The sequence below is a fragment of the Mesoplodon bidens genome (assembly GCF_964165515.1).
Source record: "Mesoplodon bidens genome assembly, chromosome: 20".
In the NCBI taxonomy this organism is placed as follows: Eukaryota; Metazoa; Chordata; class Mammalia; order Artiodactyla; family Ziphiidae; genus Mesoplodon; species Mesoplodon bidens.
This window is the reverse complement of record NC_138181.1, coordinates 13,320,408-13,348,191: the sequence shown is the minus strand read 5'-3', so window position 1 is coordinate 13,348,191 and position 27,784 is coordinate 13,320,408. Positions and strand designations below refer to the sequence as shown.

The following is a 27,784-nucleotide window of genomic DNA, read 5'->3' as shown; positions in this document are numbered from 1 at the left end:
TAACAATATCATCTCCTTTTTTCATAAAAACATCAACATCACTCAGCATTAGCCAGAGGAGGTCCTCTGTTTCCAAGTAAACATTTCATGTAACTTGAAATAATAAAGAAGAATTATGGGGATATATTCTGTGTCCCTGGTGAGGCTTTGCGTACCTGAAAGAAGATTCTTCATCTTATGTATTCCTTGGGCTGATTTATACAAAGTCTGATGCGTAGTGCCAGGTACCATTAGCTCACCGGCATCCTATACTTCTAGGTGGCAGAACTTTCACTCCTACCTGTATAATTATAAAGGTTATCTACTTAAGGAGTGTTTAAAAGAGTACCCTGAAGAATATCAGGTACTTGTTTTCTCAAGCCCTATACACATCTCTGCTTGTCTCCCACTCAAGTTACAGAGAAAAAAAAAGGCAAAGAAATTTAAAACAACACAAGTTCAACACAGTCTTGGATGCTTCCTTTCCTTAGCTCCTTTTGATCCTCATGATAGTTCTGTAAAGGGGATGCCGTCACCTCCACATTGACCGCCCCCCCCCAGTTGTCCAGATAGAAAATAAGACTCAGAGACATAAGGGATTTCCCCACAGTGACTCAACTAGCATGGAATAGAACCAACATTTGAACTTAGTCCTGTTTAACAGAAGCTTTTCTCTCTACTCAACATTGTTCCACAGAAAAGGTCCCAGGCTTGAACTCATCTCAAGAAAAGACCAAGGAAGTAATTCTGTCATGTACATCATGAAATCTATCAAATGCATTTAAAGAAAGGGGTAAAGTAAGACTATGTTAACCTGAATAAAGGAAGCTGGTGCTAGATATCTCTGGCATACAATATTGTTCACAACTAAGGTTTCTTTGCTTCTTTTCCAGAGCCTTCTATGCACCTTACTATGCACTCTACAAATATACAAATAACCCCCCAAAGTGGGCAAAAGACCTGAGCAGACAATTCACCAAAGATAAACAGATGACAAATAAGCACATGAAAAGACACTCAACATCACAGTCATTAGGGAAATGCAAATTAAAACCACAAAGAGCTAGTACAACACAATCCAAAACACATATTAGAATGGCTGAAGTGAAAAAAGAACAGACAATAACAAGCATTGACAAGTGTGTAGAGTCCACTGGAACTCTTATACACAGATGCAAAGTAAAATTCTATGACCAAAATTGTATGACCACTTTGTAAAACAGTTTGCAGTTTTTTTAAATGGTAAACAAACCATATGACTCGAATATTTGACTACTAGATATTTACACAATAAAAATAAAAATACGTGTATACAAAGAATGTTTACATCCAAATGTTCATAGCAACCTTATTTGTAACAACTGAAACCTGGACAGCTCAAATATCCGTCAACAGAATACTTGTATATCCATACAATGGAATACTACTCAGTGATAAAAATGAATGGACGCCACATAAAACAACATGGATGAATCCCAGAATATTTATACTGAGTGAAATAAGCCAGACTCCCCCCTCATGTGTTCATTTCACAATGTGAGAGTTATATTAGACAAACACGGTCTGTTCTGTGTGAAGTTAAATCGTTTCTACTAAAGAAAGCTTTTGATAATTCCTAATGAGCCACAGTAATTTAGCATTACAGAGCTCAAGAGTTTTAAGTTTTCTCCACCCCAGTCATCTTCCCTTTTCACCTACCCTGAATGCTGACTAGTACTCAAAAGTTTCTGAATATTTCACTGTTTCTTGGGGAACTGGAAGAGAAGCTAGACCAACTCTCAGGTTAAAGAGAATGCACATGCTTTGGCAGTTGGGTCAATTGCCCAGGGATTAAAGAAATAACTATTTTCTCTTCACTTCTTTATGCATGCACCATGGTGTTCCAATATCATTGCTAGGTAGCTCACCATCAGGGTGTAGAGATTCCTGTTGAGACCCCCAAACCCTGTAGGAAGTGGCCTTGGACATGTAATAATTTACCAGTTTCTCTTTAGGTTCAAGCCATGGGCAGGTAAAGATGTGTACTGAAAGCACTGGGCCAGGAAAGTCACCAGGAAGGTCCCTGTAAGCTGCATCTTAGGTGAGTATGTGCAAGTAACTGTATTTGAAAGTTCGATCAGGGCTGAATGGTGAACTAAAAGACAAGGAGGAAAGTAAAACTCTACAAAGATTAGGCTTGAAGAACACTGGTGCTTTCAACATCACCAAGAGTTTTAACTACACTACCCTGGTAACTTTCATCTTCATTATGTAACCTCAAGATCTTTTGCTCTCAACTTTGTCCTGGCTACCTTATACACACTCTCTATATCACAGTGATATAGAAGGGACAAAAGGGGGGAAAGGGTGAAATTCATGTCATTTTATCTTTATCAGGTATGAAGTTTACTGCTTTTTGACACTTTCTTAGCGATGCTTTGAATGGAAGTTAAAAGAGAAGGTTGAATTCAGGTTGGATCAAATGGGATCCTTGTCCTTGTATCTACAAATAATCAAACAAAATGCAACTTCAATCAAGGCAGGGAAACTATCTGGTTCACCATTGAATCCCCAGCACCTAGAACATGTTGACCAATTGACCACGCTGTACTTTAAAGAGAAACAGAGACAAAATTCTATTTTACATGCTGTGAAATAGTTATTCATCCACCTCTATTTCAGAAATAGAAATAAGATATAGACTATAAGTGATTTTACAAAGAACAAAAAGCTAAAAAGTCACAGAGCCACTATTTTTATAAGGAAACCTTTTATTGAAGTATAACAAGCATACAAAAATGCCCACCCATCATTAAGTATCTAGCTGGATGAATTTCACAGATTGAATACATTTATGTGACTGTCACCCAAACCAAAAAAATTTAAGAAACACCTGCACCCCAGAAGCCTTTCTCAGCAAATACTTTTCCACCAATTAACCATTATTCTAACAACTAGTATCATAGATTACTTTTCCTTACTTTTGAACTTCATATAAATGAAGTGATATAGTATGTTTTCTTTTAAGACCAGTTTCTTTCATTCATCATCACGTGTGTGAGATTCATACATGTTGTACATGCAAGTTTGTTCACTATGCTTTTTGTCTCATATTCTAAATATATCACCATATATTTATCTGCCTTACTGCTGATGGACATTTAGATTTTTTGCAGTTTGAGTCTATTACAAATAGTGCTACAATGAATGTTCATGAACATGTGTTTATCTCCTGGGTATGTAACTAGGTGTGGAGACGCTGGGTCCTGGGATACACACATATACTCAGCTTTAGTAGGTATTGCCAAACAGATTCCTAAAATGATTGTTCCAATTTACACTTCTACCAGAAGTGAGAGTTCTAATTGTTTCACATTCTTGTTAACACTTAAAATGTTCATTTTAGCAATTATGGTGAGTGTGCTGTGGTACTTCTTTGTAGTTTTAATTTGCATATTCATGATGACTCATGAAGTTGAGTACCTTTAGATAATATTTATTGGCCATATGGATAACCCCTTTGTGAAGTGCCTCTTCAAGACCATTGCCTATTTTTTTCTACTGAACTTTCTTTCTTATTGATTTGTCTAGCATCCTTATATATTCTGGATGTGAATCTTTTGATGAAATTATGTATTGCAAATATCTCTCTCCACCCTGTGACTTGCCTTTTTATTTTCAAACATATATTTGACAAGTAAAGGTCTTAATTTTAATAGGTTTTCTTCTATAAATCAATTATTTTATGATTAGTACTTTTTTGGTCCTATTTAAGAAATTTTTGCCTAGTCTACTGTATATTTGTTTTCTACTTCATTAATTTCTACTCTCACATTGTTTCATTTTTCCTATTTTCTTTAGGTTTATTAAACTATCTTTTTCCTAACATCTTGATTTTGAGTCTCAGGTAATTAATTTTTATCCTTTCTTTAAAAAAAAAGTATACATATACTATGAATTACACTCTAAAGAACATCTTTAGTTTCATTCCACAAGTTTTGGTATGTTGTATTTTTATTGTCATCCACACAGCAGGATTTCAATCCAGAATTTCTAATTTTAATCCAGAATTCTTTCAACTAAAGTGTACTACTCTTTTATTTCTTTGTCATACATAAATGGTTTTCAAACTTCTATGTGAAAAACTTAGATACCGAAAGGAATACAATTGCCAGTTTTAGTTTGCATATTCTGTGCCACTAAGTGGTCAAGCTTTTTCTTCATTTATATTTTTATATTTAACACTAACAATACCTTGGGGGTATGCACTGTTATCTCCTCTCTACCAATGGAGAAACATGTTCAAGGAGATTAAGGGATTGCGTCCATCTGACTAACATGTAGTGGAACCAGGATTTGAAGATATCCAAGATAAAGTTCGCTACCTCTAAGGCCTGTGTTCCTTTTCTTTCATGCTCTCCTACTCCATGCTCCTTCTACACACAGACCATGCCTTCGAGTCCTGGAATCTAAGAATTATAGCTAGAATGAGCAAAGTGTATCAGACCCTTATATTTTGCAGGTAAGAAAACTACATTCCAGAGAAGCTGTATGGCTCATCCATCCAGATTTCTAGCACAATGATTTTTCTGCCCTTCCAAATTGCTTCACAGTTCACCTTTCAGGATAAGTCAACAGTGCCACACCATCAACGATACTTACACAAGCAGTCAGTTCACTTGGCTGCAAAACTTGAAAGATAAATTTGTCAGTATTAGTACAAAAAAAAAAAACAGAACCCTGATACTAGTCCCCATTACCCACTTAAAAATATTTTCGTAACTTCTTTAAAAGTTTTCTTGCCTCTCACTGGTTGTCACTGAGGGGAGTTAACACGGAGAACAGAGAATGAGAGCTCCCAGGTTGTCAGCAAGAGTACTTCCTGGGCATGTTCCAAACTGTCATCTGGGCTTAAAACTGACTTTGGGGAACAGAGTTCCGGTGTGTGGATTCTATTAAGGCTGACAGATAAAACTCCATCTGCTAGTGTTTTTTTTTTGTGTGTGTGTGTGTGTGTGTGTTTTATCTCTTGGCCTGTGGCACTTTTAGCAGCTTACCCCCTTGCTCAGCAGGGAATTCTACCAAGGGTACCCAGTGCTTTGATATGGGGTCCCTGTGGGCTGTGATAGGACAAAGGAGATTGTACCTGCATGATTTAATTTCTCTTCACTATCCAGACTCCTTGCCAGAGAGAATCTCTGTCACATAGTCTAAAGGCAGAGATAAAGCCCATGAGAGGAACTATAAGCTGTAATACTCTATTCTGAGAAAAGACATCATTCCCATGAATGCCTTGTAGCTTTTGCTGAAAGACAAAAAATGTTACTGCTCTACAGTAAGGAGAAATGAGAACTCCTACTCCCAAGGGAGAGAAAATACATCTCCATGTATGACAAGTAGTTAACATTCTGGATTGCATCTGCCTGGGCTCTTATCATGGTGTGAATTTGTTTTCTATTCACTGGCTTGAATAGTAACAAAATCATACTGAAATGTGAATGAAGCACCAGCCACACATTTTATTACAACTTCCATGGTAATCTGACTGGGGGGGGGAAGGTTTAGGAGAGAACAAAAGCAGAGAGCAGTTAATCAACTCTAGTATTTGTACCCTACATTGTAAAGCCAATCTGTTTATTAGTAACAAGCCAAATGCTTCTTGAAATGAATAATTTTTTAAAGCTTTGCCAACATTATACAATCGGAGTTTACGTAAAGTTCCTAAAGTGCTAACAAGTACTAACTTGTTGACAAGACTGTTTACCATCCCTTTTGGATGAAACATAAAATGAAATCTTGGCCACAAGGCTCATAAAAACTAACTTATGCCTGTTTTTTTCCCCCCTAGGAGTAGATGTACTAGTTGTGAGGGTCTGGATAAATCTACTTCAGATTTATTCTTCATATTAAACTGCTCAGAGACAAGACTCATATTTGTTATAAACCTAGTATAGCACATAAGTTTAGGTGACTTTGAAGGTGTGCACTGACAATAATGTATGTACTGGGGACTTTTAAGACTTACGAGATGATAACAAAACTCCTTCTTGAAGTGAACTCTAGCATTTCAAGTGGAAATGGGAGATTTTAGTAATTATTTTTAATACTTTATATACATGATTTCCTCATTTTTATCATGGGGCTAACTGCTTTTAAGAAGTGGAGATGTATGTTTACTCACTGCTAGATTAGATGCTTACCAATCCTTACTTGGAAAAGGAAAATATTCGATACATGACAAAGCCTGAGAAGAGAGGGCACTGGATGAGAGAAATGAACATTCCTAATGTTTCTTCTAAGGATATATCGGAGTCAACATGTCCTAAGGAACTGTACTAAGACCTCTGTATACTGGTGAGGAATATAAGCAAATACTGCCTATTTATTTAATATTGTGTGGCAATAACAAAAATCATAATTTCAAGTATTATTCTCCTTAACGTATTCAGTTTTTAAAAAATGGGTGCTGAAAGGGATACCAAATAATGTAAGGAAGTGAGAATATATTGTTAGGAAAGTCAATACATTTACTGGAAAAATAACACTTTTAAGTTGTTGGCATGAAAAAGGTCAATCCTGAGGGAACCTGAGTGCTGGTGGCATCGGGCTGCATGAAACATAAGGAGGGATGAGGTTGTAACACAGGTAATGGAGAGAAGAACAGAGAGAGAGAGAGAACAGGGAGAGAGAGAGACAGAGAAAGAACAGAGGGGGAGAGAGGGAGAGAGAGAGAACAGAGAGGGAGAGAGAAGAGACAGAGAGAGGAGAGGAGAGAGAGAGAGAAAGAGAGACAGAGAGAGAGAAAGGGAAGGAGAGAAGAGAGAGAGAGACATAGAAAACTGGGGAAAGGACAGGAATAGTAGAGGACTTCAAATGACAGTCAGCCCTGCTATTGGAATTTGGGCAGCTTCACAGATACGCGTGATGGCAGGGCGGGATACAGCTGATATTTGGACCATGTGTGTGCAGTATAACAACATTGTACAATTTTGTGGAGATCGATCTCTCTCTCTCTCTCTCTGTCTATATATATATATATATATATATATATATATATATATATATATATACACACACACTCTCATATATATATACATTATGTAATCCCTTCACAAATATATATGAAGGGATTACATACATAAGGAAATTACATATATATGTTAAGGAATTATATCAAATATTGATATTTTTGTCTCTCTGGGTGACAATGTTATATGAGATTTTCATTTCTGTATTGATCCATTCTTTATTTTCCAAATTTCCTATAATATTTATTATTTTAAAATACATAATTAACTATAATTTTCCTAACAAAGTCTAAAGTTATTGAGTATCTGTAGCTAACTTCTGAAAAGGTAAGAACTTGAACACACTTTAATTACATTTAAATCAAGTATCTCGCCTCCCTGCATCTTACTAGGTGTTTAGAGACTGTATTGCTAATTTTTAATGAAAATAGTAATTTTTACCAGTTAACCACATTTTTGATTCTATTTTATTTATGTCACTGTCACTGTTATTTCTTGCATTCTTGCTTTTTTTCCTCAGCATTTCCTTTCCTTCATGCTGAAGTATTACTTTTAAAATATCATTCAGGGAGAGATTATGAATGAATGGTTAACTTTCTTAATCTTTGTCTATTTGAAAATGTCTTCATTTTACCCCTTATTTTTTAAATGATAAGTTTTAGGTGGGTATAAAATTCTGAGTTGTCGATCATGTTTCCTTCAAACTATAAAGATACTACATTGTCTTCTGCCCTTTATTATACTGTTGAGAAAACTGTCAGTCTACTTTTTTTGTTTTTAGTTAGAAATCTGCCATTTCTGGTAGGAATTTTTAAAATTTCCACATTTAAAATATTTCAGATATATCACACATTCAGAAAGGTGCATTAAATATTTATACCTTGTTTAAGGAAGGTAAGTACCCATATAACTACTATCTCAGCCAACCCATAAAATATCACCAGCATCTTAGAAGCTAATGATGTGTCCGGTCCCAATCCCAGTCTCTTCTCTTCTCTCGAGAAGTAACCAATATCTTGACATTTAAGATTGTCACGTTTTGAGGGTTTTTTTTAATTAGAGGAGTTTTACCAGGGGGTATTATACCTCTAAACAGTATAGTATAGTTTTACCTATTTATGGAAAACATAATTAAATACCACAAAATAGACCAAGACCCCCTCCATCTCCATTAAGAAGAGAGCCAATTCCCTCTCTTTTCATTCAGTTTTCTGGTAGCTTTTCAACAGGCCCTCTTTCCTTGATGGTCTGCAGTTTCACTGCATTTTGTCTACAGACTATTTTTCTTCATCCTTCTCATCATACAGACCACAATTTCAATCTGAAACTCATCTTATTTTAATATGGAAAATCCTTACCCATTACGTCTCCAAATATGGTCTCTTGGGAAGCTCCTCTATTCTTTTATTATTAAAGTTCTTTCATATATATGTTGGTGTCTCAAAATTTGTGCCCGATGCCTCTTAAGTATGCACTATGTATTTTTGAAAATCTCTGTCTCTCCACATATTCTACGTAATTCCCTTAGTACTCCCTCTCAGTTTATTAGTTTTATGCCTGTGTTCAGTCTAGAGTTTATTTTTTTAAAAAATACGTACTTCAGTAACTACATTTCTAATTTTTCTACCTATTCTTGTTTCATGCCTGTGTTTTTTTCTTTTCCGTTGATACTCACTATACAGTTAACTCCTTGATTATGTAAACATTTATAGAAACTTCTCAGAATGTTTTATTTGTTTAATATCATTTAGAGAACATTTATGTTCTGGTTATTGACATTTCGTATTTTTTTTTAGCGTGAATTGTTTACTTGTGTTTGAGATTGTGGTTTGCAGCTACATGTGGAGGGGAGAATATTTCCTTTTTACTCTTCACTTACGCCTACTCTCTAGTTGGCAGTCTCTGTCTTTACTCAGTTTCTTCCAAGCTCTCAGCTCAGAACTTAGTCTTATATTAGTGATCTTAAGATATCATAGATCTCATAACTGTGCCCATGGGTGGTTTGTCTCGAATTTGGTCTTAAGTCTACATCTATGTCCTTTCATCCCCTCTGTAAAGATGCAGCCTCATGGAAGTCACAGATTCTGGTAACTATCCGCAGTAGCTTTTTCCAGCTTCCTTTCACAAATGAGTTTGGGGAAAGGAACACTACTTCCCTAGTTCCTAGTTTCAATTGGTAATTTTGTGCTTTAACCATTACTTTTAAGTGTTTGGATTCCTAGAGACGCTTTTTTTTTTAAACAACTTTATTGAAGTATAATTGCTTTACAATGGTGTGTTAGTTTCTGCTTTATAACAAAGTGAATCAGCTATACATATACATATGTTCCCATATCTCCTCCCTCTTGCATCTCCCTCCCACCCTCCCTATCCCACCCCTCTAGGTGGTCACAAAGCACCGAGCTGACTTACTTCACTCTGTATGACAGACTCTAGGTCTATCCACCTCATTACAAATAGCTCAGTTTCGTTTCTTTTTATGGCTGAGTAATATTCCATTGTATATATGTGCCACATCTTCTTTATCCATTCATCCGATGATGGACATTTAGGTTGTTTCCAGCTCCGGGCTATTGTGAATAGAGCTGCAATGGGATGGGGAGGGTGGGAGGGAGGGAGATACATGAGGAAAGGGATGTGGGAACGGATGTATATGTATGACTGATTCACTTTGTTATAAAGCAGAAATAATTTAAAAAAAAAAAAAAAAAGAAAGAGACAAAGCACCGAGCTGATCTCCCTGTGCTATGTGGCTGCTTTCCACTAGCTATCTATTTTACATTTGGTAGTGTATATATGTCCATGCCACTCTCTCACTTTGTCCCAGCTTACCCTTCCCCCTCCCTGTGTCCTCAAGTCCATTCTCTACATCTGGAGACGCTTATTTCTGAAAATCATGTATTACTTTTATAAAATAATAATAATAATACTATGATTTTGTTTCAAACACCATTGAATGTGGGATGCATTGGCCAATGGTAGTGAAAGTCAATTTTAGGATAACCTAAGTACAGAAAGATGATATCAGGACCTTGAGAACAATTTCAGAGATGAAAGTGTCCACAGTTATCATCGGTTCAACTTCTTCATTTCAAAACAGTGGGACTGAGACCTAGGGAAACTGTGAGTTGCTTCTTCAACACTTAGATCCCAAGCATGTGGGAAAGACAGGCAGAGTGAGATCTTATTCTTTATTCACCAAGGCAAAGTCTATGATAAGACTTCTTTAAGATGAGCTGTTCTGCCTCTCGGAAATGCTGCCCAAGGGCCAAGGGAAATTGTCTGCACTACGGAAGGCAGAAACAAAGAAATCAAATTGTTCTAATCTACACCACCATACAAACTGCGAGGCTGGAGGAGCGAGGTCAATCAATATGTGTATTATTGCATTTAGTCCTGGCTGGAACACTATTACAGACAAGCCTTAATTCAGGTTGCTGCTCCTTCTACCTTCAAAGGTCTGCCAGGCCCTCTGTGTTGAATTCTTATTGGTAAGTCTTCCCCCCTGCTGGAAAGTGTCAGCATTCTGTGTATGGACAAGGCTATTCACATCTATATATTGATTCCAGGATCCAAGTGAGAACCCTTTTCAAGTGACAAGGTCAAATTAACTTAAAATATACACACTGAAAGTACATAGTAACTGGAAAAAAATATGAAGATCTTGCTAAACACTCTGGGTTTCTGATCCACTTCAATAAGGAAAAAGTTACTGATAGGAATAATAGAACTTTCCAAAAAATAAATTACTTAATAGATTTAGATTTCTTCTCCTCCAATCCAGTAACTAAATGTAATATTAAAATCTTAATAATGCTTTCTGGGTTTTACATAACTTATTCTCACTAAGACTATGGGAATTAGTTATTGTAATAGCTACTGTGGTCCCCACTCAGATCTCCTTGTCAGGATCCATCACCCACTCAGCAGCCACAGGGGAGTATTAGCTCTTGCTGCTCATAGCTGCGCTCCTCTTGTGGCATTGCCTGTGACCTCAGGGAGCTTCCACACCTAAGATTTTGCTTCCTTCCAGAATGTGGCCTGTGGCCACCTCCCAAAAGCATCCATGCTATTCACCTGGCAAATGCATTATTTTTCCTCTTTATCAGAAAGGAGGTTCAGAAACAGATCTTGCTCACCTGGGACTGACTGACCACAGAATACATTTACACTGTCACCTGTCATCCCTTCCACCCTCCAAATGGCCCTGGACTATCTCGCCTTTTCACAGAATATTACATTGGTCCATCCTGTTGATATAATGTTAATTGATCAAAGAGGGACAAAAAATGGCAATGACATTGGGGGCCTCGGTACGAATGGGCTTCAGAGGATGGAAGGTAAACCCTGAACACTCTAAGGGCTCCCCTATTAGTAACGTTATTAGGGACTTGGTGGTCTGGGTTGTGCTAGGATATTCTCTCCGAAGTAGAAGAAACATTGTACCTGATACCTTCTATCACTAAAAAGGAAACACAATGCCTGTTAGATACCTTCAGGTTCTGAAGCCAGCGTATTCCCACTTGGGAACACTGCTCTTAACCATGATGAGAACCTAGCAGACCTACTACGAGCCAGGCCTGGGTCAAGATTCCACGTATTATCTGAACCCCATATATCCCACTCTAGTGGGGGGCAGGATAACTTTGTATCCCAGAATATCAATGTCAGCATGGACCCAGTATCTAACAGTTCTTGAAATGCCTACGTACTATTTCTCTTTCCTCAGCATACATTTACCCGAGAAAATGGTGGTAGGTCCCTCTGGGGAAGATTGGGTAATCCCTATGGTATGTTCTTGCCAGTGTTGAGAATCCTTCTTCATTTCGACCCACTTGTTCTCCATTAAATGGATTCTGGGCCCAAGAACTGGCTCACATCTGGAAACTGAGCAAGGATGCTGACCATTTAGCATCATATGGGGTGGCTTTCCTCAGCCTCCTGATCATCTATTCTTGACTTATTTGTCGTATAAAACATGTATTGTTCTTGGTGGCTGCCTGTCTAGCTTGCCCCCAAGAATACTGTGTCCTAGTAACCATTTTCATAACTCCCTACAGGCCAGGCGTCTCTGCTATTGCTCAGATCTTGACGCTCATTACAATAATCGTGCCCACTTGACTGTACTCTACTAAGTGCAGCCACCTGCACTCTACAACATCAGATCCTATTATCCCACTGCTATCAAGGAGCCCAGTTGTGTAACATCTCCTGCTCTTCTTCCCTGGCCTGCAGAAGGCAGAGTACCACTCAGCTTTCCCATGATATTTTTGCCCAGTTCTCCAGTGTATTCCTTCTTGCTTTGGGAACTGTAGTGTCTTCCAGACCCTCTAGAATGCAGTTGGCCTTCCTCCAACATGCTCATTTCTCTGGGCGTTTTGATCCCTCCTTCCACTGTGTGCCGTGGAAGTTCTCGTATTTCACTTTAACTTAGTGTGGGCCTTAGCTTTCTCCAAGCTTTCAGGAGCGTCCTACCAGGATATTCGTGTCACCTCCTATGGTGCTCACCAGGGCATTAACTACTACATGTCCATGTCTATAAATTCTTCATAAAATCAGATAACTCTTAAGTCTGCTCCTCTGATTTAGTACCTACTGTGGGTGTCAGTCCCACATGTACACCCCGTGCTCTTGCCAACGAAATCCTTAGCTCCTTCAGTGTATAGGCCCTTTCCTCGCTTACAGTATCCACTTCCTGGGCAGAGATCTTATGACTTGATCCTAGTCATTCTACCTCAACCAACAAGGGCTATCAAGGGGCATGAAGGGAGATTTTGAGGGGGAGGGGGTGTTGCCATGAAAGACAGAGGTCTCTGTACAGTCTTCAAACAAATGGGAAGCCCTAGTCTTCAACTGAGGGAATTGATTCACTTCTGCAGGCTCAGAGCTTTCGAGGCAGTCTGAGGATTCAAGATTTTCTCTTTCTCTTATTGAAGTACAGCTGATTTACATATTATCTTAGTTCCAGGCGTACAGGCACATTGCAGCTTGCTTCTCTTCCTGCCCAGTAATGCTTTTTCACTCCCCCAAAGGCATGAATTCCAGGTGTTACTTCCCAGTGAACCTTTAGCATTCAACTGCCCATCTCACAGACTGTCTCCAGGGATCCCAGTCTAAAAAGTTATTATTATCTTTCTCATTCATACAGTGAGGCTTGCCAAAGTCCCAGGGGGTAGTCAGCAGAGCCAGACCACTTATCCAATTTCGTTAACATCAACTCGACTCATATCCTGGTCTACCACAACGTTAGCATTTGCCCCCCCGCCCTGCATTCTAGCACTGTACCTAAGGATAGGATTGAATTTCCCGTTGGCTTTTCTTTGGGCTGTGCTGGCACCAAGAGAAGACAAGTACCTTGACAGATGGAGTAATATGCCCTTCAGAGTTCAATAACTAACTACTTAGCAGAACACTCAAAGAGACCTTTCCGCAATGGCATGAGCCCTTCCATATTGATGCCTGAATTCACCATCTTTCTTAATACCTACTGGTATCCCACAGAGGTTGAACATCCGGTTTAAATCCTCAAAGCCTTTCCTGACTGTTCAGGTCACATTTTTCGTTCTCCTTTAACACAGTCATCAAGTCCTCAGGGGTAAGATAAAGTGCCCACTGTCATTTTTTAGTAGATTCTTGGCGGGGGGAAAGGTTTCAGGTCATGTTCACATTTTGACTCCACTCTTTATTAGCTATGACCTCTTAACAACTTGAGCATGTAATACGTTCTCTGTGTCTCGCTCACCTCATCACCCATGATCAATCCTGACATCATAAATAGTGGGATATCAAGCCCCTGACACGCCCCCTAAAGTGTTGTACTATGATGTATAACCTCCACTTATAAGTAACTGTTGTCAAAAATAATTAACCTGTCCATCGATCCTCGATCCATGTGGTGATGTCCTGCTCTCCCAGGCCGGACGAGGAACGGACGTTCATGGCCAACTGGGCCGCTCTTCGTCCTGTCCGCCGTGGAAGGCGGGGTGTGGCATCCGGCCGGACTCTCGGTCTCCCGCCCCGGCCTCACGGCGTGGAAGGGGCCGGCGTCCTCTGAGCAGCAGGCACTCTTGCTTCTCAACTCCTCTGCAAGTGCCTCGCAATTGGCCCTCCCCGCGGTGGGGCGGGGCGGGGCGGGCCCGCCGCCGCCTGCGCGCCCCCGTTGGTGCGGGAGCGTGTCCGCCCCGGGCGGTGCCCCTGCGTCGTCCCGGTCGCGCCTCTGGTGCCGGGGGCTGAGCGGTGCCTTCGTCCTCTCCGGTGCCCGCTGCGGTGAGCAGCTCCCTTGTGGGGTCGAGACGGTAAAGGAGGCGCGCTTGTCGCTCTGGCGGGGCGGGTGCCGCCTCACCGTGGCCATCCTCGCCGCGTGCCGCGGGGCGGGTGCTGCCTCACCGTGGCCATCCTCGCCGCGTGCCGCGGGGACTGGCTTGGCCAGGCGCGCGCCGCGTGTCCCTCCTTCGCCGGGTTGCACGCGGGCGTGGGAGCGATAGCGGCGGCCAGGCGACGCGAAGGGGGCCGTCCGGCTTTCCGGACAACCTCCGACCCCGCCCCCGACCCCGGGGCGGACTGAGGAGCCTGAGGCTTTGCCCGCCCCTGACCGTGAACGCGCACGTGGGCCCCACGCTTACCCATGACGCCACCCGCTCACACCCGGCCGGGAACTGCTTTGGACAGTGTGTATTCTTTAATATCACACATTTTGAATATTATTGGGAACATTTTAATGTGAATTTGATATTGATGCTATGAAGGAAATATTTCTATATTTTGGTGCTATAGTGGTATTGTGAATGGTTATTTCAGGAACTATGCTTTTTTTTTTTCGGTACGCGGGCCTCTCAGTGTTGTGGCCTCTCCCGTTGCGGAGCACAGGCTCCGGATGCGCAGGCTCAGCGGCCATGGCTCACGGGCCCAGCCGCTCTGCAGCATGTGGGATCTTCCCGGACCGGGGCACGAACCCGTGTCCCCTGCATCGGCAGGCGGACTCTCAACCACTGCGCCACCAGGGAAACCCTATGAGATGCATCCTAAGGAGTTTAGGGTCAAGTGTCATGATATATGTAATTTGGTTTTAAAAACCTAGAACAATAGATAAAGGTAAAATGTTAACAGATTATTAAATCTAGGCGATAGGTACATGGATGTTCACTACATTATGCTGTCTACTTTTTTACATGTTTAAATTTTTTCATTATGAAATTTTAAAATAAATTTTGCCATCTTAATGAGTATAAAATTATATAGAGGGAGAACAAATAGGGTACAGTGTAAGGTACATAGAAAATGCTCAATAAGTGCTATACAGTATTCTCCTCCTACTGAAAATCATCTGTTCTAGAGTGAGGACCCATGTGTTCACTCAGAATAAGTGATGTGGTCCCTCGGAAATTAGTTTCACTTAGCACTCACCTTTTAGGGTAATGAAGGGGAAATCACTGTTGTTTGTCAAACAAACACTATTAGCATGAGTACAGCATATGTTAACACTATTGCAGCTTGATGATAAATGATCAATAAGTGAAGTAGACACCTACAATACCAAATCAGCTGTGACTTTCCTGCCATTTGGTACGCATCCATTGCTTATTAAAGATTGACAGGTCAGCAAATATCTTGATTTTCTGTGCTTCAGAGATGTTCCAGTCCATGAAGATATGATTTCAGGAGGTTAATATGCATTTAGGCTATAAATAGCTTACAAAGAGGAAGTTGCATGTTTTCTTACCACCCCATTAGGCTATTTGATAATTTTATATTCTGCGAATTGCTTTTAAAATCTACGAGAGTATAGAAATTATTTGGAACAATTCTCTCATTTCAAAGATGAAGAAACTTAAGTTCAGGGAAATCTAAGGGTTTCCCAGACCAGAAAACAGGACCTTCAGTTTTCAGTTCTGTGTCGTGATATATAAAATGCATACAAAGGATGCTTTAAAATAAAACTTTGGATGGGACTTTAACATAACGTGGAAATTACTCTGTATTATATTCTCAAATAATTTTCGTTCCATCAAATACATATTAATTGTTTACCATTGTTGACAAGCGATCAGGATGCTACAGGAAATGAACTGTGTTTCTTGCCTTCAGCAAGCTCACAACCTACTGAGGAAATTAAATGAACAACAGTAAACAAGTCAGCTGAGAGCTGTGGTGACATCAAATAGAGAGGAATGGGTTATGCCAGAGTTGGCCACGCAAACAGAGTAGCTGTCATGGAAGAACTGGATTTAATCCAGGTCGCAAAGACAATAAACTTTTATTCACTGGATGAAGTAAGAATGACAAGGGACAGTATGAGTAATGACACAAAAACGTAAAAGGGCTTGGTGCCTTCAGAGAAAAATGAAGCATGTGGTGCAGTTTGGTGTGTGCACGAGGAAGGTGGGGTATCAGGAGATGAAGTTACCTGGGAATGGTCCTCGACGATGGCTTTGTATTAGAATCACCTGGCAACTTTCAAAAAATACTGATGTCCAGGCCCCACTTCCAAACCAAAGGATACCTGGATACTTGAGGGTGGCTGCAGGCACGGGTATTTGAAGTTCCCCAGGTGATTCTTGTGTACGAGGTTGAATACCAGTGAATTTAGGTGAGCTTGCCATGAAAGGAAAAGTTTTTAGGTCAGTAGTTATCTGGATCATGCTGATCTAATCCAAGATCAGATCCTGAATATTAAATGACTTTTTATTTCTGAGCAAGTAGTCTCAACATAAAGACAGTAGCTTTGATGACTCAGGGACCTAACTTTTGCTGAAACTACTAGTTTTAGTTGTTAAAACACTTTCTAACTCTCCATAATAAAGTAAAATCTCAGAATCAGGGTAAGAAACTCAAAAATTAAAAATTAAAAGATTCTATTTCCTCAAATTTAGTTACCACTCAGATAACTAGGGACACTAGTATCAAAGAAAGCCCAATGTAGGATAATTCAAACTTTCCTGGATTTGCCAGATTCTCATATTACAAACCCAACCCAGAAGTTCTCCAGTGTTGTTTTAATTCAATCATTTAACTTTCATTTATTTAAAAAATATTTATTGTGTATCTATGGTGTGCCAGGCACTGACCCAAGCTCTCCAGACAGAGCTGTGAAAAGACACCCCAGCTCTGTGTCACAGAGCTCACATTTCATCAGAGGACTTCTTTCTTTCATTTCACTTCAGCACATCTAATTCCACACTCTACTTCTCTGAACAACATAAGCAACTCAGAACAAATTTGGGGTTTGATTAAAATATGTAATCATTTTTTCATCCTGCTTCGTACTGTCCCTCTTCCGCTTTTCTTATTAATCTCTTAAAAACACCACTGTCACTACACGTCACTCCCAGTTCAAAGGTCTCCAGTAGATCCCCATGACTTATGGCAGTGAATCTGTGGTCAGTTTTTAACCTCCTCTGCCCTTTTTTGAGGACCAGTGTTAATGCCAGCTTCTGTTATTGAGATGAATAAGGCACATTCCCCTGGTGTATCAGGTTGGAGAATAAAGTACAAATCCCTTATGCTAACTTCAGCCACACCTGACCCCACAACTTGATCAACCTCTGATACAGGAACATTAGTGCACTTGGTGTTACTTAACGTATTTTCTACATCCCTGCCTGGAGTCTCTTTCTTTGCTCTTTTTCTTCTACCATAAAGGCCCCAGTGCTTTCAGCATCTTCCACTCGTCAGCAATTACATTTTCTGTTTTCTTCAAATATTTTTCGTGTTATTATTTTCATCTCTATTTACTTCAACAGATGAATAGCCTCCTGAGGGATCAGGACTAGATTTCATAAATGTGTGCATTATTCATAGCCCATGGAAGTGCTGGGCACCCAGAGGCAGTATAGGATGAATACAAGAGCTTTGGGCTTAGAATCTGACAGACTAAAGAAGAGAAGGAAAAACTATATCGTGGGGGCTTCCCTGGTGGCGCAGTGGTTGAGGGTCCGCCTGCCAATGCAGGGGACATGGGTTCGTGCCCCTGTCTGGGAGGATCCCACGTGCCGCGGAGCGGCTGGGCCCACGAGCCATGGCTGCTGAGCCTGTGCGTCCGGAGCCTGTGCTCCGCAATGGGAGAGGCCACAACAGTGAGAGGCCCGTGTACCGCAAAAAAAAAAAAAAAAAAAAAAGCAACTCAACAGCAGTGCCAATGACCAGCCAGCAATTTAGAAGCCAAAGGTAAAGATCAGAAACTTGGCTATTTAAAAAAATAAATAAAAAAAAAAAATAAAACTATATCGTTTTTAAAAATTGCAAACCTGAGTCTGTTAACTTGCCAACAAGGGAACATACAGCAGTGAAAAAATTCACTTAGTTGTTCATTGGATAGAAAAAGAAATAAAGGGATTTTAAGTGCCTGAAAGTCCGAGTTAATGGTGGCTGTGTCAGATACTTGTTAACTGAAGACTAGCATTGTAGATAGAACAGAATGAGTCCATGGATCCAGCACAATTGGTTGAAATAAGCCTCATTGTTCATTTTTATGGACAGTGTCTTCAGTTAGGTCTGTAAGTATCTAGAACACTGGGATCATTCAAAGTTCATATCTTCTATTTGATTCAGCTGTTTAGAGTTGGGTATTATGACACACAACAGTGAGTTTTGATATCTTCTCCAGATTTACTACCTTAAGTGGAAAATGTCCTCTGTGAAGGTTTGTTTAAAACTTTTAAAATAGTTAACATGTATACATTGTCTAGCATGTTGTACACACTTAATACAATTAATGTGACATTTTTATTAAATAATACTTACTAATTGATTAATTTTTAAATCAGTCCCAAAAGGCATGTCCTTAATTTTTATTATCTTTGGAAAGAACTTGGAGCATGAGGAGAGCTAAATATATTGATTTTAATAAGTATATTAAGGGGTTATATATAATTCATTTGTAGTTGGACAATGCAATCTGAATTAATTTTTCTTTAAATTTATTGATGTTGGATTTATGGCCCAAATGTGGTTTATTTTCTATGAAAATGGATTCTATCCTGATCATTGGTCATGTTGAGTTTTTCTGTATTCATGCTGATTTTCTGTCCAAGCATTTTATTAATTATTAAAAGAAGGGTGTTGATTTCTCCACATATAATTATGTCTTCTATTTCTCCTTTCAGTTCTATCAGGTTTTCTTAAAATAGACTTTATTTTTTAGAGCAGTTTTCAGTTCACAGCAAAAGTGAGTAGAAGGTACAGAGATTCCCATATATTCCTTGTCCTGACACACGCACAGCCTCTCCCTTTATCAGGATCCCCCACCAGAGGGGTACATTGTTTACAGTTGGCAAACTTACATTGACACATCAGTATAATCCAAAGTCCGTGGTTTACATATAATTACATATAACACAAAGGTTTTTAGTTGTACTTAGGAGGAATAGGGGAAATTGTCTAATTTATCTTCTCAGAAGTGGGAATCCCAGTGCAATATTTAAAAAATCAAAATGTATGCCAAAAATCCATGTAAACAAAACGTCAAAACTTTTAAATAAAGACAGGATCAGTATTACTGAATTTCCTTTTATTTCAAGCTCCAGTATGACCCTTCACAGCACTGTTATTGATATTCTTTATATTTAAAATTTAGGATTTACCTTCATATAGCAAACAACCAACCAGTGGCTTAAATAAGAGAGAAATTTCTTTCTTGCATGGAGAAAGTCCTGAGTCAGCAGCTCTGGGCTGGGAGAGAGTTCCACGGCACTATCAGGACTTTGGGCTCCTGACTTTTCATCTCACCATTTTCAGCCTATGCTTTTTTCTTTTTTTTTTTTTCAAGGTCACCTTGTGATGTGCATGACTGTGTTGAGTGAGAAGAAGGAGAAATGACAGAAGAGCCCAGAGGGGTCCTCTCCGCTGAGACAGCACTTTTCAAGTAGCCTTTCCACAATTCTACACATTTCCACATACATCTTCTTGGTAAAGATTTATCCCTTTGCCATTTCTAGCTGGTAAAGAAGGTTGGGGGTAGAGTCTTTTATTCTGGGCTGCAATGTGCTCAGCTGAAAATCAGAGTTCCCTATTTAAACAAGAGGAGACCAGGTGTTGGGGGAAGGGAATTAGCCATCTCTAACAAACATATAATACCATGCTAGATCCCAAAGTATGAAGGAGGCTGACCCAATTCCTGTTTATTTCATAATGCCATAAATATTGGTAAATAGCCATAATTTTCTTTGGAGGAAAATGCAAAGTCAAATGCATTAAGTATAGGTTCAAGCATTCTAAGGTACATGCATACTGAGAATAGTTGGAAAATATCAACACTAACAGTTTTGCTCACTATCTTCCTAGGGCTGATTTGGAAGTTCTACCTTATCATCCTGGTCAATATGAATGGGTGTGATTTTAGATCCAAGGGGTAATTTGTCCCATTTACTGGGAAAATATATGTGGTTTTTTTTTTTCTTCATGTCAGGCCCATTGCTCTGAATATTAAAGAGGCAAGTTCTCATCAGCTTCACGATCCTGTGGTTGATGTCAATATGTTCTCACTTCCTGAGCTTAAATCCCCTTACTTCTCACTGCTGACAGCTGTCTAGCAGGGCTGTAAAGTTTTCCAGGGCAACTATTCAGTCTGGAGCAGCATATCTATTTGAGGAAGAAACTTATATTGTGACAATTTTGAACAAGGTTAATAGGTTTTTTGTTTTGTTTTGTTATCGGGCTGGGAGCTCCAAACCAAGTGCTAAAAGGCAGGATTTTATTAAATCTTTAAGGGAAGACACAATAAAGCCATGGCTCTGCAACAGGAAGAGTTTTGTTTGTTTAAAGCCCCAAATACATCAATCAATCCATCAGTCACAGAAAAAAATTCAAAGTACACATGGAGTAAAATATACCATTTTACCAGTTTCATTGCTTATATTTACCTGATTTATAGATTTTGATGGAACAGAGCATGTTAAAGACAAATTCAGGCTTCCCTGGTGGCGCAGTGGTTGAGAGTCCACCTGCCGATGCAGGGGACACGGGTTTGTGTCCCGGTCCGGGAAGATCCCACATGCCGCGGAGCGGCTGGGCCCGTGAGCCATGGCCGCTGAGCCTGCGCGTCCGGAGCCTGTGCTCCGCAACGGGAGAGGCCACAACAGTGAGAGGCCCGCGTATTGCAAAAAAAAAAAAGACAAACCCAGCAAACGTTTCAGTATACCTCAATTTGGGGGAACAAGGGAAGAAAAGAAAGAAAACTATTAAAAAGACTTGGTTAATCAGAAAACACTATTCAGATGATAGGAGTAGGATGCTGATGTCTGCAACACATGAGTGATAAACACCTGGTGCCATCTCTCAAAGAGATGAAGACAATCCCTTAAAGTTACACGTTAGGAATGAGTCAGAGGCAGGGCCGGAACAGAGCTACACCTTCTAACTACAGAAAAACCTGCTGCTGTCCAGGTCGGGGGACATAGCAGGCATGAAAAGTAGTGAGGCAAAGGGGCAGCCAGGCCCACGCTTGAGAAGGGCAGACAGGCAGGAGGGGGCAGCTCGGGTCCCCCAGCGTCGTTAGGTCACTGACACGCGCTCTGCCGTCCGCTTGAGCTGAAGGTCTCAACGTTACTTTCACGTCTTAGCACAGTTTTCCGAAATGTGATATTCCTGCATCACTGTTCATAGTTCTTCCGTTACCTTCTACTCTTAAGCCACTGGAAGTGCCCACAGTGGTGAATTAGGAGGAACTTGTCCGCAGGATTCAACAAAAATGGCCACATCCTCTTAACCCTGGAAGAAAATGAAATTAAGGTAAAGGCCCTTTCCTCTCCGAGGCTCATGGCTATGCACCCTGATTTATGGGCTGGTAGGAAAAAGCCATTGTGCACCCCAGTCCACTTTACACAAACCTCACGTGCCTGCAGCGCACAGCCCCATGGAGGGGGCAACAGCTGCCCGATTTGTCCTCAGAAAGTTTCTGTCTCTCCCTCCTCTGGCTCATCTGTGCTTGCCGATGCTGCCCGCGTGCGGGTCACCTGTACCAGGGCCCTCCTGACATGGTGACGCAGGCTTCTCCACTCAGAACCCATCACTCTAACTTTCCCTTTATTTCTGTTCTATAATTTCCCCAGAAAATGGTCGTGTCATCCACTGGTGACTTGCTAGTATTGAGTCGCTGCCATTAATTCTTACGAGAGGTGTTACATTTAAGAAGAGAAGCCAGGGCTTCCCTGGTGGCGCAGTGGTTGAGCGTCCGCCTGCCGATGCAGGGGACACGGGTTCGTGCCCCGGTCCGGGAAGATCCCACATGCCGCGGAGAGGCTGGACCGGTGAGCCATGGCCGCTGAGCCTGCACGTCTGGAGTCTGTGCTCCGCAACGGGAGAGGCCACAACAGTGAGAGGCCCGTGTACCACAAAAAAAAAAAAAAAAAAAAAAAAAAAAAAGAAGAGAAGCCAAGAAAGAATTCTCTTAGTCCACAGGTACCCGCTGGCGAATAAAATGTCGTGGAGAAAATAGGGCTCTTAGGATTTCAAGCCACTCTCTAGAGATTTCTGCCAGGATTCACCTGCTCCCCAGGGGAGAATCGGGAGCTCCCTGGCTACCAACAGCTCCCTGGTTGTCCTTCCAACTTGAAGGGAAATGCATGGACCATGGTCAAGAAGCTCCACTGGACTCTCTAGTCACCTCAAAGCCCAGGGGCTGAGAATGGGAAAGAAGAAACTTATATAATTAGGAGAAATGTCTATAGCTGCAACTTCAGCCTCCCGGAGTCCAGAAGATCTGTTCCGTGTTCCACGTTGTAATTCAAGACTGCATGAGTAGGAAGAAAATATGTGTGGCATAGAAGAAGCGTGAAGTCAAGTTTAAAATAGTGAAGGAATATATATTCAGTCACAACACTGTAGATAATCCTGTGTAAGAAATGTTTCTTTCCTTCGTTTAATTTAGTCCATCAGATGTCTGTGGCATCATCGTAAGATTTTAAACCAAAGAGATGAGTTCACTATGTGAAAGGGGAAAAATTATCTTCAGAAATGTTAGCAAAAATGGGTTGAAATGTTGAATATCATTCTCTCAGATAAATCTTGACAGAATACAAATCTCTCTTAATAGGTCTTATCGTCTTTTAAAAAATGCACCGGGGAAAAAAATGGTCTCTTCTCTTCGCGTGCTTTGAATGGATTTAATCCTCCTCATTTGTCTCCTGACTTTTAACTGCAAAACAAAGGACATGGAAGACCAAGGTAGGAGCTTAGATTCTTGCATAAAAGGGGATTTGGGATTTATTCAGGATGTAGCCCAATCCAGAAGAAATCATAACCCAGAACGGTTGCCAAACTAGAAGCCAGTTTTGAGTTTTCCTGTCACCTGATATTTTCTGATCTTGCATTTTGTTCAGACTCAGAATTCATTTGGACTTTAATCAAATTTGTAGAGTAATCAAGCGGGCAGCATCAACAAATGCAGTGTATATAGATTTTCTGTTCCTCAGAACATGGGCAGCCCCTACCAGGAGTCGATTCTTGTATTTTTTTGGTGGTGGGGTGGAGGGACTGAATTCAATGATTTCTTCTTTATTAAAGAAGTAATACTCAGGACTTTGAGATCGCACTGTCTTTGGTTGAGTTATAAGCTTTTATAATGCAGTATCCCTTAATGTTGACCAAATTAATAATTCTGTTTACCTCTTCCTTAAGTTCCCTGAATTCTTTTTTTCTAGCTTTATTGAGGTATAATTGACATAATGACATTGTGTGAGTTTAAGGTGTACAAGGTGATGATTTGATGCATGTATATATTGCTAAATGCTTACCACAGTAAGGTTAGTTAACAAGGTTAGTTCACATAATTACCATTTTCTTGTTGTTTCTGTTGTTATGGTGAGAACATTAAAGCTCTGATTTCATAGCAACATTCAAGTATCCAATACAGTATCATTAACTATGGTCACCACGCTGTACCCTGGAGCCCTGGACCTTATTCATCTTATAACTGAAAGTTTGCACCCTTTGACCAGTATCTCGCCATTTCCCCAACTCCTCAAGCCCTGGCAATCACCATTCCCATGGTGATATTTATTTATTTAGTTTTATTCCCGTGGTAATATTTATTTTATTTTATTATTTTGAAACTTTCTGTTTCTGTGAGGTCAAGGTTTTTAAGTTCCACATATAGTTGAGATTATACGCTTGATAAGAAGAGTTGGGAACCCCCATTCATGTCCAAAACAACGAACTCTTGGTTTAAAATACATACATTTTCCCAGAAAGAAAAAAGAGAATTTGCTTTAAGATATTCTTCACTTAAAGTTTAAAGCAGTAAATATTGAAAAGAACAAAATTCCTGAAACCTAAAATATAAAATATATTTTAACAAGCCAAGGATTCTACTGTATTGATCATATAAGTCACTGGAATAATCCAAATATGATTCCTTTCTCAAATTAGAAACACTATTTCAGCAAGATAGTCAATGTTTGGGTCAATGTTTGGTAGAGACCTGTGCTTGTATGTGTGAGTGTTACTGAACCAGTATGATCCAATCACTTAAAAAATTTCTTATATTCCCAGAACTAGGCAGTTTGGGCTCAGTGAGGATTCATGAGAATTGCTCTGTCAATTAACAGTAGAAGAACAGAGAGAGTTTGATAACCTAAAGCTCAGAAAATCTTTAGGATTCACAATGCTGAGATATTTTAAGGTAGAAATCAATCATGTGGATTTCAGTTCTAGATTCCTAAGAACAGATGCAACAGAGGATGTCAGGTGTGGACTGATGAGCCCTTCTTCTCATGGGTTACACAGCGAAACAGGTTATTGAGAAGTAGGGGCTACCCTGAGACAGAGAGTTACGATGTCCTACAGTTCATAAGTATGTGTTCAACAACAGGCACTCTTAGTAACACGAAAAAGGCTGAAGATTTCTGGAGAAAACTTGGAATACTTCAGGGCTAAGCTAAGTCTGTATGAAGTTTACTAAGAGATGTCACAACAGAATCATTATAGCATCGTGCCTGTAATTAACAATACTGCATTATACACTGAAAAATTTGCCAAGAGGGTAGAGCTCATGTTAAATGTTCTTACCACAATTTAAAAAAAAACGACAAACTTATTTTAAAAAGAAGTACAAAGAAATCTTAAACTTTATCCAGTAGTTTTAGTCCCGTGGTAAAATTTATTTTATTTTATGATTTTGAAACTTTCTTGTGAATATTGTATTATGCTACAAATAGTCATTTCCATATTGTATGTCATGATTTCAGTGTATGGGAAAAGAGACACAAATCTAAAGTTCAAGAAATTGAATTAAATCTTATGTTAAACTTGAAATGAGAATTATATAAACTCAAGATTTAAAAAAAATAATAATGCATTCATGAAAGGGCCGATGAGCAGTAATATCCAAGTAGAACTGAGTACCACTCGTATCCAAGATTTGTTTTCTAAATACTATTCTCCACTACAGGGGACAGAGTTCTTTTCTTAAAATGGCTGCCTTCAGATCTGATAGGGAAAGTACAAGGTATTGGAACATATTTTTGTACCAGAAAGCAAAGAGGCGTTCAAAGACCAATGGAGTTCTGTCAGAAGGACCCAGGACCCAGTGGAAAGGGCTTCTACTGACAAAACTTGAAACAATATGAGCAATAATAATAATAATAAATGCATTTCATTGCAGCATGTTGAATATATACAATTTCAGTCCACTGAAACACACACACACACACACACACACACACAGAGATAGGTAGATAGATATGTAGATGTATATATATCTCATTGTGGATTGAAATTTGAATTTGAAATTGAAATTACACATACATAAAAAAAAGCTTTCACTGGAAATGACAGTTACACCAACTTCTTTAAAAGTAAATTAACAAGAAAGAATTAATTAGGCATTTATACTTTTATTTTAGTGACTATGAAATGTCACCAAATGGCCCTAATTGGTGAGGAAACACTATTTTTTTATAAAAGAAAATCAGCTAATGATTATAGATGAAATGACAGGGAGAAAAACACCACCATTGAATAGCTCCAAATAGATACTCGAGTCAGGCAAGGATCATTGGTGAATGCTAAAATCATTAAGTGAAAAGTGGGTGTGCTGAAAATACTGCCACCCTGATTAATTCCCAGTTGTAAAGGGGAAAATGTACCTTTACAATGGGGAAATCTGTTTGTCTCTCTCATGAGTAATGAGGCAATTAGTCATTTTGTGCCTCCTGATATGATGCAATATAAAGTACTCAGCATCACCAATGAGTTATTTTGTTAAAATTACGATAAAATACACATAACATAAAATTTACTGTTTTAACTATTTCTAAGCACACAGTTCAATGGCATTAAGTACATTCAACATTGTTGTGCAGCCATCACCACTACCCATCACTAGAACTTGCTTTCATCATCCCACACTGAAACTTGGTAGCGGCTAAACTTGACTTCCCATTCCTCCCTTCCCCAGGACCCTGGGAACAACCATACCACTCTCTGTCTTTAAGAATTTGACCATTCTAGAAACTTCATATGTGTGGAATCATACAATATTTGTCCTTTTGTGATTGGTTTATTTCACTTAGTATAACGTCATCAAGATATATTATCCATGTTATGGAGTGTGTCAGAATTTCCTTCTTTTTATTTTTTATTTTTTCCCTTCTTTTTGAGGTTGAATAATATTCCTTTCTACATATATAAAAACATATTTTGTTTATCCACTCACTTGTTGACAGGCGTTTAAATGTGAGACTGCCAGTCATGCTCTTCTTTTTCCATACTGTTTTGGGTATTCAGGGTGCCTTAAGAATCCATATAAAATTTAGAATAGATTTTTCTACATCTGCAAGAAACATCATTGGGATTTTTATAGGGATTGCATTGAGGCTGTAGATTGCTTTGGGGTAGTATTGGCATCTTAACAATACAGAGCCTTCCAATCCAGGAACACAGAATATTTTTCCATTTGTTTTCTTTCATTTCTTTCAGCAGTGTTCTGTGGTTTCAATGTACAAGTCTTTTAACTCCTTGGTTAAGTTTATTCTTAATAAGTATTTTATTCTTTGGGATGCTCTTGAGAATGTAATTGTTTTCTTAATTTCGTTTTTGGGTTGTTCATTGTCCACATATAGAAATGCAGCTGATTTTTGCATGTTGACTTTGTATTCTGCACCTTCACTGAATTAGTTTATTAGTTCTAACAGGTTTTTAAAAAATCTTCAGTGTTTTCTACATATCAGATCATGTTGTCTGTGAACTGAGATATTTTACTTTTTCCTTTCCAATTTGGATGACCTTTCTTTATTTTTCTTGCCCAATTTCTCTGGCTAGGACGTCCAGTCCTGTGTTAAATAGGAGTGGCAAAAGTAGGGCTTTTTGTATTATTCTTACTGCAAGAGGAAAAACTTTGCATTTTTCACCATTGAGCATGATGTTAGCTGCGAGTTTTTCATATATGAATTTTATTATTTTAGGTAGTTTCCTTCAATTCCTAGTTAGTTGAGTGTTTTTAATCAGGAAAGTGTGTTGAATTTTTTCAAATGTTTTTTTGGAATAATAATTTTCTTTCTTTCTGTTATTGTGGTGTTTCACATCAATCAGTTTTTGTATGTTGAACCAACCATGCCTTCCAGGTATAAACCCTTGTTAATCATGGGCATATCTTTTTAACATGCTGTTGGATTCAGTTTGCTAGTATTTTGTTGGGAATATTTGGATCAATATTCATTAGCAATATTGATACGTAGTTTTCTTTCCTTGTAGTGTCTTTGTCCCACTTTGGAATCAGGGTCATTCTGGCCTCACATAATGAATTAGGAAATGTTCCCTCCCCTTCAACATTTTGGAAGAATTTGAGATTCTGTTAATTCTTTTCA

The 27,784-nt window shown here is 39.4% G+C and overlaps 1 protein-coding gene across 1 annotated transcript in view; it reads right to left on the bottom strand.

Annotated features, from left to right (window-relative positions):
* The window catches only part of LOC308608116 (dnaJ homolog subfamily C member 14-like), a gene marked incomplete at both ends in the record, with an annotated part of 73,655 nt that overhangs the window by 21,818 nt on the left and 24,053 nt on the right, over positions 1-27,784 (bottom strand). Inside the window, 1 exon segment of the mRNA XM_081220790.1 lies at positions 13,856-14,573. Coding sequence (XP_081076916.1) covers positions 13,856-14,573 — 718 coding nt within the window.